A 17025-nucleotide genomic window follows, 5' to 3' on the forward strand; every position below is an offset into this window, starting at 1 on the left:
ACATGCTAACCACTAGGCCACCGTGCGGCCACTGGTAATTATTTAGAATAAATGATTTATTTTATTTTTTCACTTTCATATATTTTTTAATTTGAGATTCTTTTTTTTCCAGATTGAAATCTAATTTTTAACAGATGTATTTTTTTCCACTTTCAGATATTTCTTATTCATATTACATTTTTATTTTGAATACACTGACATATTTTTCAAAATGTAAACATGAATAAGTATGACCTGAAAGTGGGAAAAAAATTGAAACTGTAAAAAAATAAGATTTTTGAATCTGAAAAAAACCCTCAAAATCTGAAATGTTTCTGTAATTTGTTTCACTTTCAAATCTTTCTTATTTATATTTAACCTGAAAAAATTCTTTGTGCACCTATTTTTTATTTTGAAAAATACATATTTATTTATTTTTATTATTTAGATTGAACCTAAAACTTTTTGTGCAGCTATTTTTATTTTGAAAAATACATTAGTTTTTTCAAAATAAAAGTAGATACACACATTTTTTAAAAGTTAAATATAAATAAGAAATATCTGAAATTATTTTTTTTTAATTGTACAAAATAAATCTGAAAAAAACCTGAATCTTAAATATAAAAATATTTGGAAGTGAAAAATTAAAATCCATAATTTATTCAAAAAGTGATCAGAGTGAATCATAACTATATTTAACCTGAAAAAAAAATGTGCACCAATTTTATTTTGAATACACTGATGAATTTCTCTAAATTCAACAATTTTTAGACTCACATTGTATTTTTTTCAAATGCACAACTTGTGGCCCTAATAGTACATCTGCACTGCATCTCATCCGCTCATACCTTCCATGGCCGTAGGGGTCACTGTTGAGCAGGAGCTGACATCCCGGAGGTGAGAAAGCGGCTTTGCCCTCCAGTCCACACTGAAGCGCCTCAGTGTCGGAGGGGCTGAGCTCACAGGAGCCACTCAGCTTCTTCTCCTACTTTCCACCATAAGACCAGCAACCAGGATGCTGCTTCAGGGAAGACGCTCCGCTGCACTTTGTGCGGGACTTTGCTACCTTTTGAACGCACCTTTATTGCTGGGCTTTAACCTGGACACCAGCCATGTGATCAGGAAGGACGGACAGCCCGGGAGTCTGTTTGGCTTCTCTCTTGCCATGCACCGGCAGCTGAATCCGGACAAACGAATGTGAGTCTTCTTCACCATGAATGCCTTTCAAAAGTGCAACATGATGTGCACTTGATGATTCCAATTGGTAGCATTGGCAGCTTGATGCTTTAAAAGTTGTTCTTGTCGTCTGAAGCACTTTCTATTGTGTATCTGTGTGCCACCGGGATGTGTTGCATGTGAAAAGTGAACAAACAATGGTTAAGTGTCATGCAAATGTTTTGTAAGGCCAAACTGGGTGGCTTTCCTGCATGGTGCATGTGTGGTTTTTGTGTTGTTTTAAGCACTAAATATGCAAGCATTAAAGCAAAGTTGTAAAATGTAGGAATGGTTTCCCCCAGCCGGGCCTGAGGCAGCACAAAGGGGTGTTCAATCGGGTGAAATAAAGCCTCAACCTGGAGGGGAAGTTGTGATCATGTCCTCATCTTCCTCCAGCAGAACCTTGAGGGTTCCTGCTGAAGCGAGGAGCTAGGTGGCATGTCCCAGCCTGCAGCGGGCATGGGGCTGCACTCATGCTGACCCATGCAGCAGCCAGCATGAGGATGAGAAGCCCTGATAACCACATTCACTGAGATTTGACAGAGATTAGAAGCTCTGGAATGTTATCTCCGTGCTGTTTTGACTGTGGTGCGTGTGCAAGGAGAGCAGGCTTTTCACGTAGCTTCTTGCATCCTCTCATTGACTGAACTCTTTCAAGGCAAGGAAGCACATTTGGTCACTTTAACTGGAATGGTGGACACCTCACTATAAGGCAGTAGAACCATGTGATTTCTAACAGCCAATCAGCAAAGGAAGGTTGTTATACTGATGGAACTGTATCATAAATTCCAACACGTGTATGAGGATGGTGTACTAATGTGATTGGTCATACAGTATGTGTCACACCATTTACTTTAAATCAGGGGTCTCCAAACTTTTTCCAGCAAGGGCCACATACTGCAAAATGAAGGATTTTAAGGGCCACTTTGATATTTTGTATGCTAAGAAGTACAGCACATATTTCAAGAAAAATTGCATCTGAGCTCTACGATATACTGTAGATGAAAAAGCCTATTATTAGTATGAACTTGGGTCTTTGCTCTTTTTTCTCCTGTTTTTGTTGTTTTTTTCCCCCCAAATATTTCAATTTTCTTCTTAAATAATCTTCTCATAATATTATGACTTTATTCCCATAATATTTTGACTTTATTCCCTGAATGTTAGAACTTTTTCCCCCCAACCTAAATGACAGCTTTATTTAGTTTGATTTGTTTCTCATAACATTATGACTTAAAAAAAAAGTATTCTTTCTTGAATATTTCAACTCTATGCTCCTAAAATTACATTCTTTTTGTCATAATAGTACAGGTTTATTCTCTTAAAATGACTTTTTTCTCTCAATATTTTGACTTTTTTTTTAGTTTTCTTGTTAAAAAAATCTGATAAAATAAGAAATAAGGAAGAGTTGTTTTTCTGCGTCCCACAGCACAAAACTAAGGTGCGTTCAAGGACTGCCGAACCAAGTGCGTAATCTCAAGACTTGAGGAAATAAACATGTAAACATGTAAACATTGGGGGGTTTCTTAACAGTGGTGCATGTATGCTGTGCATTTATCACTTAGGTATAAATTATTACCTGCCTATGGAGAATGAGATGTGTTTTCTGCTGGAAAAAACGCCTTTTATTGGGAGAAAGTATTTTTTGCCCCAAAAAATGTGAATTTGGATCCACAGTACTCACATCAAGAGAGTATGGCCCACTGAAGTAGGTGATTTTTGGTATTATTCTACAAGCTTGTGTAACAACAACAGGATTATTTGACGCTAACATACTGTTGCGTTCATGAAAAGAGTGAAAAGTGACGACTCACAATGGCTGAAGAACTTTTCACTTTTACCTCCATGATGCCAGCGTGGTGCTTCACAGCTGGAAGGCTGTTGATTAGCTTGCTCTGTGCTCAGCTTTCACTTGACTTGTCAGGCTAATTAGCTGCGAGTCACATGAGCACGGGGATGACATCACCGCAAAGACAGAAAGAGCGGATGTTCACTCCCCACTTTTCCTCACATCTTGTGTTTAGTTTGCCGACAAAATTATACGCAAGCATGGCAACCAACTGCAGCAATCAGCGGATAACCTTTTACAGAGTGTTTGGATTCCTGTGACGGTTGAGAGAATCAAACACTCACTCATGTTATTCTACAATGAATGATGATCGTCTTATATAACTGCCATGTTTCCCTGCTAATCATGCTCATCCCCACGCTCTAATGGAGCTTTTTGTCCAATAAGGAAGCCTATTAGGTGTTAAAATAATGATTTAAAAAATGACAGCAATTTGAACAATATGTTATAAAGATATGGTGTTTTTTTTAAGAACTGCATTTGTCTTTTAACACAAAAAACCTTATCAGCCACCAGAAACGCCACGACGCTTGGGGATTGTTGTGCCGCTGGGTTTGAAAAGTGCAAAACTTGTGGCAGAGACCTCCGTGGCGTCACATCGGCGTGTGCCCGAATACAGTGCACCTTGCTGGGCCACGTCAGGTGGCTCCCTCCCCACTATACTCTGGTTCTCCTGATAGTAGTGATGTGGTAGTAGTAATGTCATGATATTTGATTAGGACTAATCAACAGGTACAGTTGGTCAAATCCTAATTTGTTCCAGTCCTTCTCACCTCCAGGTGTGCACAAACTACAGTTAAATCGGTTATCGGTATCACATCGGTCTTGAGAAGCAGAACGTTATTGGTATCGGTTTGAAAAAAAGGTATGGTTCATCTCTATTTAAAATGATCTTATACTATTATACTATATTCATCTCCACTGGGACAGTCAATGAATATAGTGGATCCCCACAAAATTCACCATTAATGGCCCCCAAATTTGCAGGCGCATAAAACATCTTATTCACCATAAGTGGGTAATAATGAGAGCCGCACGGTGGTCGAGTGGTTTTAGCACAGTCTGGAGATGGAGAAGACCTGGGTTAGAATCTCCACTTTCTGTGTGGAGTTTGCGTGTTCTCCCTGTGCGTGTGTGGGTTTTCCTCCGGGTACTCCGGTTTCCTCCCACATTCCTAAAACATGCATGTTAGGTTAATTGTCGACTCTAAATTGTCCATAGGTATGAATGTGAGAGTGAATGGTTGTTTGTCTATATGTGCCCTGTCATTGGCTGGCGACCAGTCCAGACTGTCGCCCGCCTGTCGCCTGAAGTCAGCTGGGATAGGTTCCAGCATCCCCCTGCGACCCTAAATGAAGAAGCGGTGTAGAAAATGGATGGATGGATAATGATTTTTCCTCAAGCGAATGCTTAAAATGTCCAAAATAGTGTAGGTATTACATGTTATCATGAATGTACCTGTTACTGCATGCTCACAGCATGGATATGAAAGCATAAAACCTTGCTGGAGGTTTTTGGAGGTGTTGTATGTGTGTCCCATTATGTGCATGAATTAGGTTGCCTCTATTTTTGTGTCTTTAGAGCGCACAGAAAAGGGAAAGACGTGTTCATGTCTCACATAAAGATTGTGGATGATGGGCAAAATTCCAAAAAAAGTGCACTTTTCCTTTAAAGCAGGGGTTCCCAACCACTGGGCTGTGGCCCAGTACTGGTCCATGGGTGGGGCCGAACAGAACCGGACCACGGGAAGCTTTCAGGTGCAATGATCAATAAATAAAAAATACATTGCATCAAATTTTATGTAAATGCATATCAATTTCGGAAATAGGGGTCATTATTTTATTTTAAAAATAATGTACAGTTACAAATCCCACAGTTTTGGCATTTTTATGTTGTTTGTTGCAAGCTGCGACCCGTCCCACTTTATTCGACAGTCCCTGAATGCACCATCGTTCGTGTGCTAACCACAGATAGACTACTACTGTATTTTTACCATTTTTCTTTCACCTCATATTTGGTCTAAAATGCTGATACTATGTGGGAATCCATAAAGGTAAGTTTTGATGACCTTTTTGAGTGCTAATGTGCACATTTGTCTCAAGTTAATTCATGCTAGCACGCTGTTTTTTACCACACACTTGGACACTAAATATCCATCCATCCATTTTCTATACCGCTTCTTCCTCATTAGGGTTGCGGGGGCATGCTGGAGCCTATCCCAGCTGACTTCGGGCGACAGGCGGGGTACACCCTGGACTGGTCGCCAGCCAATCGCAGGGCACATATAGACAAACAAGCATTCACACTCACATTCATACCTATGGACAATTTACTGTAGAGTCGCCAATTAACCTCACCTGCGTGTTTTTGGAATGTGGGAGGAAGCCGGAGTGCCCGGAGAAAACCCACGCGCACACGGGGAGAACATGCAAACTCCACACAGAAATGCCCAAGGGAGAATCGAACCCAGGTCTTTCCGATCTCCAGGCTGTTCCTGTATTGGCCAACGTGCTAACCACTAGACCACCGTGCGGCCCGACACTAAATATTAGCATTTCTAATCAAAGTTTGGGGCTGATGGAATGCATCTTAGTGTGTAGTGTCGTTTTCTTCCCCACAAGGCTGATATAAACGTGTCTTCTTGTAAGATGCTTCCTACGTGGAAGTTTTGGGTGAAAGATTGGGTGAATGTAACCAGAGAAAAAGAAGACTTAATAGAAAGGACATGCAGGCCATCTGCGCACGTGTAACCTGATAGATGAAACACATCAGCCGATCAGCAGTTGACACATTCCGTGCTCGCTCATTGCAAGTTCGGCTGCGTTGCTTTTTAAAAAAATGAACAGCAGGTGCACTTGACACAATTTGAAACTCTTCAAGCAGTGACTTGACTCGGAGTTGATGCTGCAACGTTTAGCCAAGCGGTGGTAGGCGAGTGTGTGTGCATGATTGTGTCATTGTGTGTTTTTGAATCAGCGACAACAGCTGCACGCACTGAGTGAACAGCTGTGGCACCGCTTTTGCACATCTGCTAACAAAGCCCAGTGAGATCATTGTTTGCAGCCGCTGTGCGTTCGCACTTACGCTGCAGTGACAGACATGATGGCACTTCTTGTCTGCTCTGCACTGTGTGTGTGTGTGTGTGTGTGTGTGTGTGTGTGTGTGTGTGTGGTGCACATGAGATGAACACATTTGTTCCATTTCGATGATCCCAAAGTGGGGATACCCAAATGTCATGTGGGGTACGTGAATAACAATGAAAAACAGCGTGACTTAATTCTGAGAGTTCCGTAATGCACCTGAAAGCCTCATGTGAACAGTCCCAGTACAGTAATCCTTTGCAGCTTTGCACTTTGAATTTCGGCTTCACTCTGTTAAGGTACAGTGTTCCCTCACTCCATCGCGGTTCACCTTTCTAGTGCAATTTTAGTGCTTTTTTTTTTTTTTACAGCATGTGAACGCTGTTACAGGTTGAGCCTGGCCCTTGAAGAAGAATTGCATTATGAGAAGTTGAGATTTGTAGTTGTGTGCTTTAGCACGAGGCGTAGGTGAGTCTTTATTCTCTCTCTCTGTCTGCACTGCCCATTGTCTTCTGCGTCCTGATTGGCTGTTGTGGTCATGGCGACCATGGCTACCAAACAAGCTAACCGTGTGAACTGTTTGCTAACTGCCAATACTGTAAAAAAACAGAAGAAACAGAAGAAGCTAACCGTGTAAGGAAAATACGACGACAGGAGCAATATGTTTGAACAAGGATACAAAAACGCTACAGCCGAATGGTGCCAGGACGACGAGGCACGGTCAGAGTGAAATATGCGTGAGTCACTTAATAATCTCTTATATCCAACCTAGTAGGTTGATCATTAAAATTCAAACGAAACTTGAACTCTGAGAGTGTTCAAACAAGAGAGAAATGTGAGAAAATGTTAATGCTTGTCTGAGAAAAGTGTGTAAAGTGTCTACGCTCTCATCTCATTGGCTGATTTATACAGCGCATACGGGAGTTTGTGTGAGAGACAGGCTTCTCCCTTCAACCTCCCTTCCTCATCGTAGTCGCCCTTAAACTAGTTGATTGTTTTTGTTTTTCAGTTTTATTTATTTACAGTAATCTTATTTATTACCTTATTTTATATTGGAATGTCACTCTACTGTGTTTATGCTAATGTGTTCTTATATTTTCTCACCATATTTGGTGGACTTTGAATATTTGAAGGGCCAAAGGGGTGAGTTTGGGAAGATCTTGGAACGGATTAGGCTATTTACATGTATTTTACGCTTCGTATAACATAAAAACCCCATAACGTAAACGTTCTCGGAACGGATTATTTACGTTGTAGGGGCGCCTACTGTATAATCATTGTACACAAATATAGTCGGCTACTTCACAGATTTCACTTATTGCGGGCTATTTTGGGAACCTATCCCCCGCGATAATCGAGGGAACACTGTATTTCAAAAATATATTCATTAATAAATCATGGGGCTTGCTGCCGTAAAATAGATTGAGATTACACATGCCGTAAAATAGGCCGACCGGATGTAGACGCGTTGTGCACATGCGTAGAATCCAGTTGAACCAATATGCCCATAACCCACGCCAAGCTAAAATGCAACTCTGAACCCCTGACATCACTTCCTGTCCAACCCCCACTCAGCTCCCCTAGCACTGGAACACACTTACAGCAGTGCACACGATCGCTAGTCTTATTTTCTCTTATTATGTCTACTATATTGGGTAATGGGGATGTAAAGGTGACCACATGGGTGTTCTTTCATGTCTAGAGAGTTCCAGTAATGTTGAAAAACATATTTAGATGGCCATAAACAGGTTTTCTATGCTCGAACTACCAAAATATTCCATTCATAAATAAGGAATCCTACTTTGTGGAAATTCACTCATCACGGTTGGATCTGGCACCAATTAACCGCCATAAACGAGGGACTGTAATCTCTAACAACAGGCTACTGTTGTGGCCGTAACCCGTGCCAAGCTAAAACTCAACTCTGAACCCCTGACGTCACTTCCTGTCCACCGCCCACTCAGCCCCCTCAAGCATCGGAACACATTTACAGCAATGCACACAAGCACAAGTCTTGTTTATGTTTTATTTCCTCTAATGATGTCGACTATATTGGGTAATAGGAGTGACTATAAACTATAAAGGTGACTATAGGGGTGATATTTGATGTCTAGAGGGCTTTAGTAATATTGAAAAAAGGAAAAGTTAGAAGGTCGTGAACAGGTTTTCTATACTCTATGTGTGAAAATATTCCGTTTATAAATAATAATAATTGTATTTTGTGGCAATCCACTCAAAATTAACTCGGGATTATCGTAATGATGAAAACTGAGGTTTGGCTGTAATTTTAAATTAGTGCTGCTCAAACTATAGCATTATTATATTTGCACAGTGAGATATTGTGGCTTAGTTGTCATTCACTTGTGCAGGTGTATCTAGTGTTGCTCTTTTCTGCTGCAGGGACACAAAAGACACCAAATGTGGAGCCATGCATTCATGTAGGAGAGCAAAAAGCTGCCTCACATGTCTAGCAGATGTCTGTGTTGCATGTAAATGTCAATGTTAACCTTCAGTTACTTGCTAAATTCTACAACTTCTCCCAGCAGCTCTGCTGTTAACTTTCTTTACAATTGTTGCACTAATGTGCTTCCCAGCATCTTGGATGGTAGCGAGTCAGTCAGCTAGTTAGACCCGCGGGCCCTGTCAGTGATAATATATTATGTTCATGTGTTTTTAATGGCCCCTGTCAATAATGACCCAGTAGAATTTGTACCTGGCTTCCAGTTCTAAAGCCCAAGTGCTGAAATGTCAACTTTTAAAGAAAACCTCTCTTTGTATTTGCATCTGACTGCTCTTTGTTTGAGCAGAGGCTTTGCAGTTTGCTATAGGGTCTCGCGTCAGACCTCCCCAGGAGCGCCCTTGAAGAACCACAAACGAAGAACCACAAAGCTGGTGAAGAACATCAATAGATAGTTCACCTAAAGAGCCTGCAACAGAGGATTTCCTTTCTGCCCTTGAAGGAAATTCCTGCAGTGATGGGCTGTGGTCGTGTTAAACAGTTGCAGCTTCCTTATGTCGTCGTGTTCAGACTAAACAAGTTCATGTTTACAAATCACTAAAGCAGGGGTGTCCAAACTTTTTCCACAGAGGGCCGCATAACGAAAAATCAAAGGATGGGCAAGCCACTTTGATGTTTTACATTTTGTAAACTAGTTTGCGTAGATATGCTAAAAATGTTGATATACTGTATTTCAAGCAAAAACATCTTGAATCTCAGCTTTGTGATATAGGTGAAAAAGCCTATTTTGCTCCTTAAATTACGGTACTATTTTTTGGGTGGGTTGCTTTTCCATTTCTGTCATTGTTTTTTTTTTTTATATTTCAACATTTACATTTTTTTTCCTGTAATGTTATGACTTTGTTGTTGAAATATAACTTAATGCCCACCTAATTCTTAAGAACAGCATTAGCTGGTAGATAGACCCCAATACAGAGACGACAACAACCACTGCGTATGAATATAAAAAGTTTTAAATACACAAGGCGCACTCCGACGGGGTGGGAAAAATACATACAAAAACAAAGTACAAAATAAAACTACCGGGCGAAGCCACACTAACTAGATAACAAAAAGCGCTGCTGGAAAAAGTCGAGCAGGAACAGAAGCTAACAAAAATACCAAAAAAAGCTAACCAAAAATGCAAGATAACAAAAGGAGCTGCTGGAGATAGCCAAGCAGAACAAGTACTCACACAAAATGCTAGCAAAGCAAGTGTCCACACAGTAGCTACACGCACACGGAAGCACAAAACAATGGCTGAGCAGAGAATGAGTGAAGACAAGGTAACAATCTGGCAACTGGTGAGTCTCCCAGCATGGCTTATGAAGGCCTGATTATGATTGCCTGCAGGTGTGCTCAGGTGAAGGGCAAGCAGCACACTGCAACAGAAAGCAGATAGGCGGCAGCAGAAAAGAACACAAATTTAACAAAAAACAACTTCATTTTCTGTTTTGTTTTGTTCAGGGCTATCAAAAATAACGCGCTAACGGCGGTAACTAATGTATTCCATTAATTACGTGAAAATGTTTAGCGTAATCATGTCAAGCCACACCTTTCTGTTGTGATGGCAGACGGAGCAGAGTGTAGCGTCCTCACACAGTCACACAGAGTGCTAGTCTGACCTGAACACATCGACAGCAGCACGATTCCAACACAACACATGTACTGTATGTCCAACTTCCTCATTGTCGTGAGACACTTTGAAAATCACAACAACGTCTTATGCGTGTATGTGTGGTCTAAGTAAACAGAAAGACAAAGAAAAACAGTAAGTGGATATTCTTATCTCTCACTAACATAACTCTTACCACGGAAGTACAATTTAAAGCATTTAAGTATGCTGGGAAATCCCAGGAAATACATCTACACTCAAAACGTGTCAGTTTAAATTAAACGACATGGTGTCTTTGAATGCAACGCTTCGTGCCTCGTAAAAACACGGTTAAGGTGTGTATCAAATGAGAGAGACTAGTGTTAGGCACATAGATATTCACACGCGTGTGTTATCTTATTATTCAATTTTCAGTTCATTTGGAGCTGTTAATACATCCAAATATATACATATATAATTGTGTCCTGTCATTTATCTTTTTGTGGTGCCAAACAGGTATCGGCGATACCGATCGGATACCGATACTTTGTCTTTTTGCACGGTGAAGTGTCACGGGGGGCGTGACAGGCAGGGAGTACTTTCAGTGTTACTGCACACCTGCCAACATGTACAAAATCATTGTACTCAACATACAATTTGACTCTTGAATATGCTTGTACGCTTCACTGCTCTCCATCTTGTTGCATTTTCCTGCTTTCACTTTCGAGTTCCGTCTGTAGAGTACAGATAAATAAATACGTAGCATCAGTTTATCAATAGTATTTCAAATCGGGGGGGAGTGAATACATTTCTGTGCCCTTAGGAGGGGCATGACAGAAAATCATTGAGAACCACTGACCTAATGTGTCTGGTAAAGCTTCAAAAATTGTTGTTTTTCATATCACAGCATAAAAATACAATCGGTTTTATTAATTTATTGGTTAAATAATTGATTAATTCAAATAAATTAATAATTGAATAATTAATTTTCTTAATTAATTTATTTTAAACCCTGAAGTATATTGAGGTAGGAAGGTGATTAAGACTTTTTTCTCTTCATATTTTGAATTTATTCTTGTAAAATTACATTTGTTCTGTTATTTTTAAATATTTTTTTTTACATTTATTTACTATTTCAGCTTTCTTCTTGTAATAATGACTTTCTTCCCATAATATTTTGACTTTATTCGGGTAAAACTATAACTTTTTCTGCAACTGAATTTTTCCAAAAAATGCAACTTTATTTGTTGTTTTTTTGGTGTATTTCCTATCATAGCATACAGAATACATTTAAAGAAATTGAATTAATTTATTGATTTAATTTAAATAACTTCTTAATTTGAACGAATTGATAATATAATAATTAATTGATGTTATTTATTTATTTAAAACCCTGAAGTATATTGAGGTGGTGGGGTGAATTACAATATAGCCCAGCTAATACTGTCTACAACAACAGAAAAAACACAGGACAAAATCAGATAAAGTATGTGAAAATCGTATTTTACACAATAAAAAAGAAAATAACTGGCCACCAGTCCAGGGTGTACCCCGCCTCTCGCCCAAAGTCAGCTGGCATAGAAAAATGGATGGGTGGTGGATGGATAGAAAAAGAAAAGAAGTAAAATAATAAAACAATTAAAATAAAGGATTAATTATTAAGAACTCCTAAAAGAATGAAAACACGATTGGTACTGCAAAAATGACCCTGGCTAACAAAAATGTTATGTTTGTTGTCATGACTGTTGGAGTAAGATGATGCATTCAGACAAAACAATAGCCACTTATCAGCCATGTTTTGGATGGCATTGAGGTCAAACTCAGAGTGGGAGGTTCTCGATTTCCAGGCAGTCTTGAATGCGGCCTAAGTTTAGCTGGTTCTAGTATGATGTCTTTATGAAAAGAGTGGAACCTTTCCATTTGTGTGCAAACTCTGCAGTCAACACAAAACCATCCAAGCCCATGTACTGATAAGCTGAGGGGTGTCCATACTTTTTCCACCGAGGGTCACATAGTGGAAAATGACAGGTTGCAACTTTGCCACTTTGATATTTTGTAAAGCAGCACATGTAGATATGCTAAGAAGTTCTATTGATATTTAGTAAAGCAACACATGTAGATATGCTAAGAAGTTCTATTGATATTTAGTAAAGCAACACATGTAGATATGCTAAGAAGTTCTATTGATATTTAGTAAAGCAACACATGTAGATATGCTAAGAAGTTCTATTGATATTTAGTAAAGCAACACATGTAGATATGCTAAGAAGTTCTATTGATATTTAGTAAAGCAACACATGTAGATATGCTAAGAAGTTCTATTGATATTTAGTAAAGCAACACATGTAGATATGCTAAGAAGTTCTATTGATATTTAGTAAAGCAACACATGTAGATATGCTAAGAAGTTCTATTGATATTTAGTAAAGCAACACATGTAGATATGCTAAGAAGTTATATTGATATTTAGTAAAGCAACACATGTAGATATGCTAAGAAGTTATATTGATATTTAGTAAAGCAACACATGTAGATATGCTAAGAAGTTCTATTGATATTTAGTAAAGCAACACATGTAGATATGCTAAGAAGTTCTATTGATATTTAGTAAAGCAACACATGTAGATATGCTAAGAAGTTCTATTGATATTTAGTAAAGCAACACATGGAGATATGCTAAGAAGTTCTATTGATATTTAGTAAAGCAACACATGTAGATATGCTAAGAAGTTATATTGATATTTAGTAAAGCAACACATGTAGATATGCTAAGAAGTTCTATTGATATTTAGTAAAGCAACACATGTAGATATGCTAAGAAGTTATATTGATATTTAGTAAAGCAACACATGTAGATATGCTAAGAAGTTCTATTGATATTTAGTAAAGCAACACATGTAGATATGCTAAGAAGTTCTATTGATATTTAGTAAAGCAACACATGTAGATATGCTAAGAAGTTCTATTGATATTTAGTAAAGCAACACATGTAGATATGCTAAGAAGTTCTATTGATATTTAGTAAAGCAACACATGTAGATATGCTAAGAAGAAACAACTGCATCTCAGCTTTGTGGTATGAGTGAAAAAGCCTCCTTTTAGTATCAACTTTGGTTGTTGCTCTTTTTTTCCCCATTTTTGGTGATTTTTTTGTGTTTATTTTCCAAATATTTCAACTTTCTTCTTAAATAATCTTTGTAAATTTGCTTTTCATAGTATGATGACTTAATTTCCATAATATTGTGGCTCTATACTCTGGTTAATATTATTTTTTTCCCAAACCTAATTTTCCAAAACTTCCAGCTTAATTTCGTTGTTTTTGTCTCTCATAATATTACAACTTAATTTTTTTTTTTTAATATTTCAACTCTATGCTACTAAAAGGACATTATTTTTCCTCATCCAATTACATTCCTCATTACAGTTTAGAAAAAATAACCTCTTTTTTTCTGTAATATTTCAATTTTATGCTACTAAAATGCTATAATTTTTCCTCATAATCTTATGATGTTATTTTGTAAAATTACCATTAGATTAAACATTTTTTTCATAATATTTTGTCTTTATTCTTGTAAAATCACTTTGGGTTTTTTCCATTTTTGCTGTTTTTTTCAATTGTATATTAATATTTTTAGAATATTCCTCGAGCCAATAAAAGAACAAATGCCTCCCCGTGGACACCCCTGAAATAAGGTCATCCAAATATTACAAACACCACTGCAAAATACGACCCCGTTAATAAACATTTAAATAAAACAAAATACCTTTCTGACAGTGTAATAAAAAGTGAGCTTTATTGTGATCCCAACAGTACATAAATTAGCATCGTATCACTGCTGTGCGTAAACTTTTATTACTGAAGCACACTTAGACCACAAATAAAGATTGATGAGATTAATATTGCCATGGGAGCAGTGAAAAACGTCTGCCTAAAGTGAGAACGTGCTTGTAGGTTCACAATGTGAAGTGTGAACCTGCAGGAAGTCGTTGAGGTTGCACAACCTGCCCTCATTATCTTTACTTGACTCTATGAACTCATTTTATGATTAATGCAAACAAAACACAACACAAATGCTGCACAAAATGCTGAAATTGCTGCACAAAGATAGCTTTTGAAGTGAGTGGACATACTTTTGTTTGTAAACTGAATGGTAAGCAAGTAAGACTGTCATGTCAGTTCTGTGCAGGATGTTAAGAAGAAGAAGAAGAAGGGGTTAAGGACTTAAAGATGCTGGCTGCTGATTGTCATCGCAGCATGAATCATCTTGTTAACCACATCCTTGCCCTTGGGCACCGTTCGAAAATCCTCCACTCTCAGCAAGAAGCGGTGCAAAGTCTCTGCAGAACAGTTGCGTTATTGAATGTGCTTCAAATCACAGGATACTCTGGCAAAGTTCTCCCCTTCAAAGAACTGAGCTGCATTGATGCATCATTTAGAATTTGAAATTCATATTTTTGTTACATATTTGGAAAAACTGAAGCCATTTTTCCCATAGGAAATCATGTAAACCCAATCAATCCAAGACATTTCATTAGGGGTGCACAATATCAATATGAGAGAACTACGACGTCATACCGATAAATCCAATCACATTAAAAATAGTTAACGGCTTGTCGTAACTTCCCCTGAGCTCACTTGTAAACAAACATTCACTTTCCGACAAAGACATTTCATTTGCTAGTTGTAGCGATGACAGGAAAAATAAAAAAACAGCACACAAAAAAGCCTTATCAACCATCTGAAACCCTAGTTGCGTGCTGTTTGATAAGTGCAAAAGTTTGCCAGAGACCTCTGTGGCGTCACACTGGCTGCTCTGAAGATGTGCCTGAGTACAGTGCACGCCACGCCAGGTGGCTCCTCCCGCTCTGTTCTCCGGTTCTCCTGACCTCCGTAGCAGCACACCAGCTGCTTGCAGCATGTGTCCGAATATAGTGCACTTTGCTGGGCCACAATAGGTGGCTCCCTCCGCTCTATACTCTGGTTCTCCTGATAGTAGTGATGTGGTAGTAGTAATGCCAATCAGTCAATCAATCAATCAATCAATCAATCAATCAATCAATCAATCAATCAATCAATCAATCAGTATTTATTTGTATAGCACCTTACCAACAGCCAAACAGTTTACAAAGCGCTTTACACAATGCAACAAATCACACAGTCATAAAAACAGAAATAAAATACGTATACACAACAGCACAGATGATATTTGATTAGGACAAATCAACAGGTGCAGTTGGTCAAATCCTAATTTGTTCCAGTCCTTCTTACCTCCAGGTGTGCACAAACTACAGTTAAATCTAAATTTAAAAAGTAGATGTAAAAAAAAGGTATTGGTCATCGGTACCATATACTGTAGGTACCATATTGTGCATTTCAGCATTTGCTGGAGAATAATTAGGAGAAAATTGTCGTATTCTAATGAAAAAAAATTGCAATTTTATGAGAATAAAATCATAATATTATGTAGCAAAATAACATAGTTTTTGTAGCATTAGAGTTATTATTGGAAAGTAATTTTTTGGAAAATTACTTTGGGCAAAATGTTATAATATTAATGGAATAAAGTCATAATAACGAGAAGAAAATTTACAAGCAGAAAGTTGAAATAGTTGGATAATAATTAAATAAACAAGATATAATCATCAAAATGATTAAGAAATGACGAAATACATTCTTATATATTTTAATATTTTACTCTGTGTGTTGTAGGGGTGTTAAAACGTGGCAAGATTTCTTGTTTGGAGAAAAGCTGTATGGCGAGAACCAGGCAGCCATCAGACTGTGAACTGTGGCACGGCTACTATGAATGATAATACAATAATATGGAAGTGGCTGAGTGCAAGGCATTAGTGGAAGTGCACTTGAAGTGCTTTTGGCACACCTTGCAATCCACCCCACCTTGGTGCTCACAGCGGCAGCAAGTGACGTGTTTTCCATCGGAGTCTAACAGCTGCTTGCTACTTGTTGATGTCCAAGCAGAAGCTGTTGTAATTCTACATTTGATCAGTTTGACTTAAGATTTGTCAGATCAATCCACGTACTGTAGATGTTTGGACATTGCAGCACCCTTAATCACCAAATGGTTCTACTGAAGCTTTTTACATTTGGTAACACACCACAAACATAGAAAAGATTCATGTTGGCAATTTAGCGACAAGTGTTTCTTGGGTCATGCATTCGTTCAGTAATTAAATACAAGCTATAAACAAAGGTGAAAAAAGAATAAACCGAGCTGAGCTCCACGTCCATAACGTCGTGCAATGCATGTCTGAAAGCTGTAAAAAGCTCCACAATGCAACCCAACCCCTGACCAACAGTGCCAAGAAAGTACAGTAGAGTCTGGACAAAATCCTCAGTCGCCTTGCTGCACCTCGCCTTTCTGGCAAAACATGCATGGGTGTCCAAAGTGTGGAACCATATGTGGAACGTGGCTCATTGAAGAAATAAAGTAAACAAAAACCCAGGAAAGGTACTAATAACTCATAAAAACACAAAGATTTGTCTTTAACTACAGTACGTATAATGCACAGTATGTATACGTTACTTTTTTATTCTAAATTGTTTTTGTTTTTTTGAATTTGAAATATCAAAGGACAGCTGGACAGCCCTAACGTAAATAGACCAAGACAGGTAGATAAGAGAAAACCAGTGAGCTGTATTATTATTTATTATTATTATTATTATACAATAATTATCATAACATTGGTTTATTTGGTCTAAAAAATGTCAACAATGATACCTTTGAGTGTCAGTTTGTGGGACAATAAACATTTAAATGAAAAAGTCTGTTACCAAAGATCTGTGGTGGTGGTC

The 17025-nt window shown here is 38.2% G+C and overlaps 1 protein-coding gene across 2 annotated transcripts in view; it reads left to right on the forward strand.

Annotated features, from left to right (window-relative positions):
• The first annotated feature begins 920 nt into the window (after positions 1-920).
• The window catches only part of itga6a (integrin, alpha 6a), a 48371-nt gene continuing 32266 nt past the window's right edge, over positions 921-17025 (forward strand). For both annotated transcript variants that reach the window (XM_054787793.1, XM_054787795.1), the window contains exon 1: positions 921-1176. In XM_054787793.1, the coding sequence (XP_054643768.1) occupies positions 995-1176 (182 nt within the window). In that variant the 5' untranslated portion in view covers positions 921-994. The remainder of the gene's footprint in view (positions 1177-17025) is intronic.

Source organism: Dunckerocampus dactyliophorus, chromosome 9 (assembly GCF_027744805.1).
Source record: "Dunckerocampus dactyliophorus isolate RoL2022-P2 chromosome 9, RoL_Ddac_1.1, whole genome shotgun sequence".
Classification (NCBI taxonomy): domain Eukaryota; kingdom Metazoa; phylum Chordata; class Actinopteri; order Syngnathiformes; family Syngnathidae; genus Dunckerocampus; species Dunckerocampus dactyliophorus.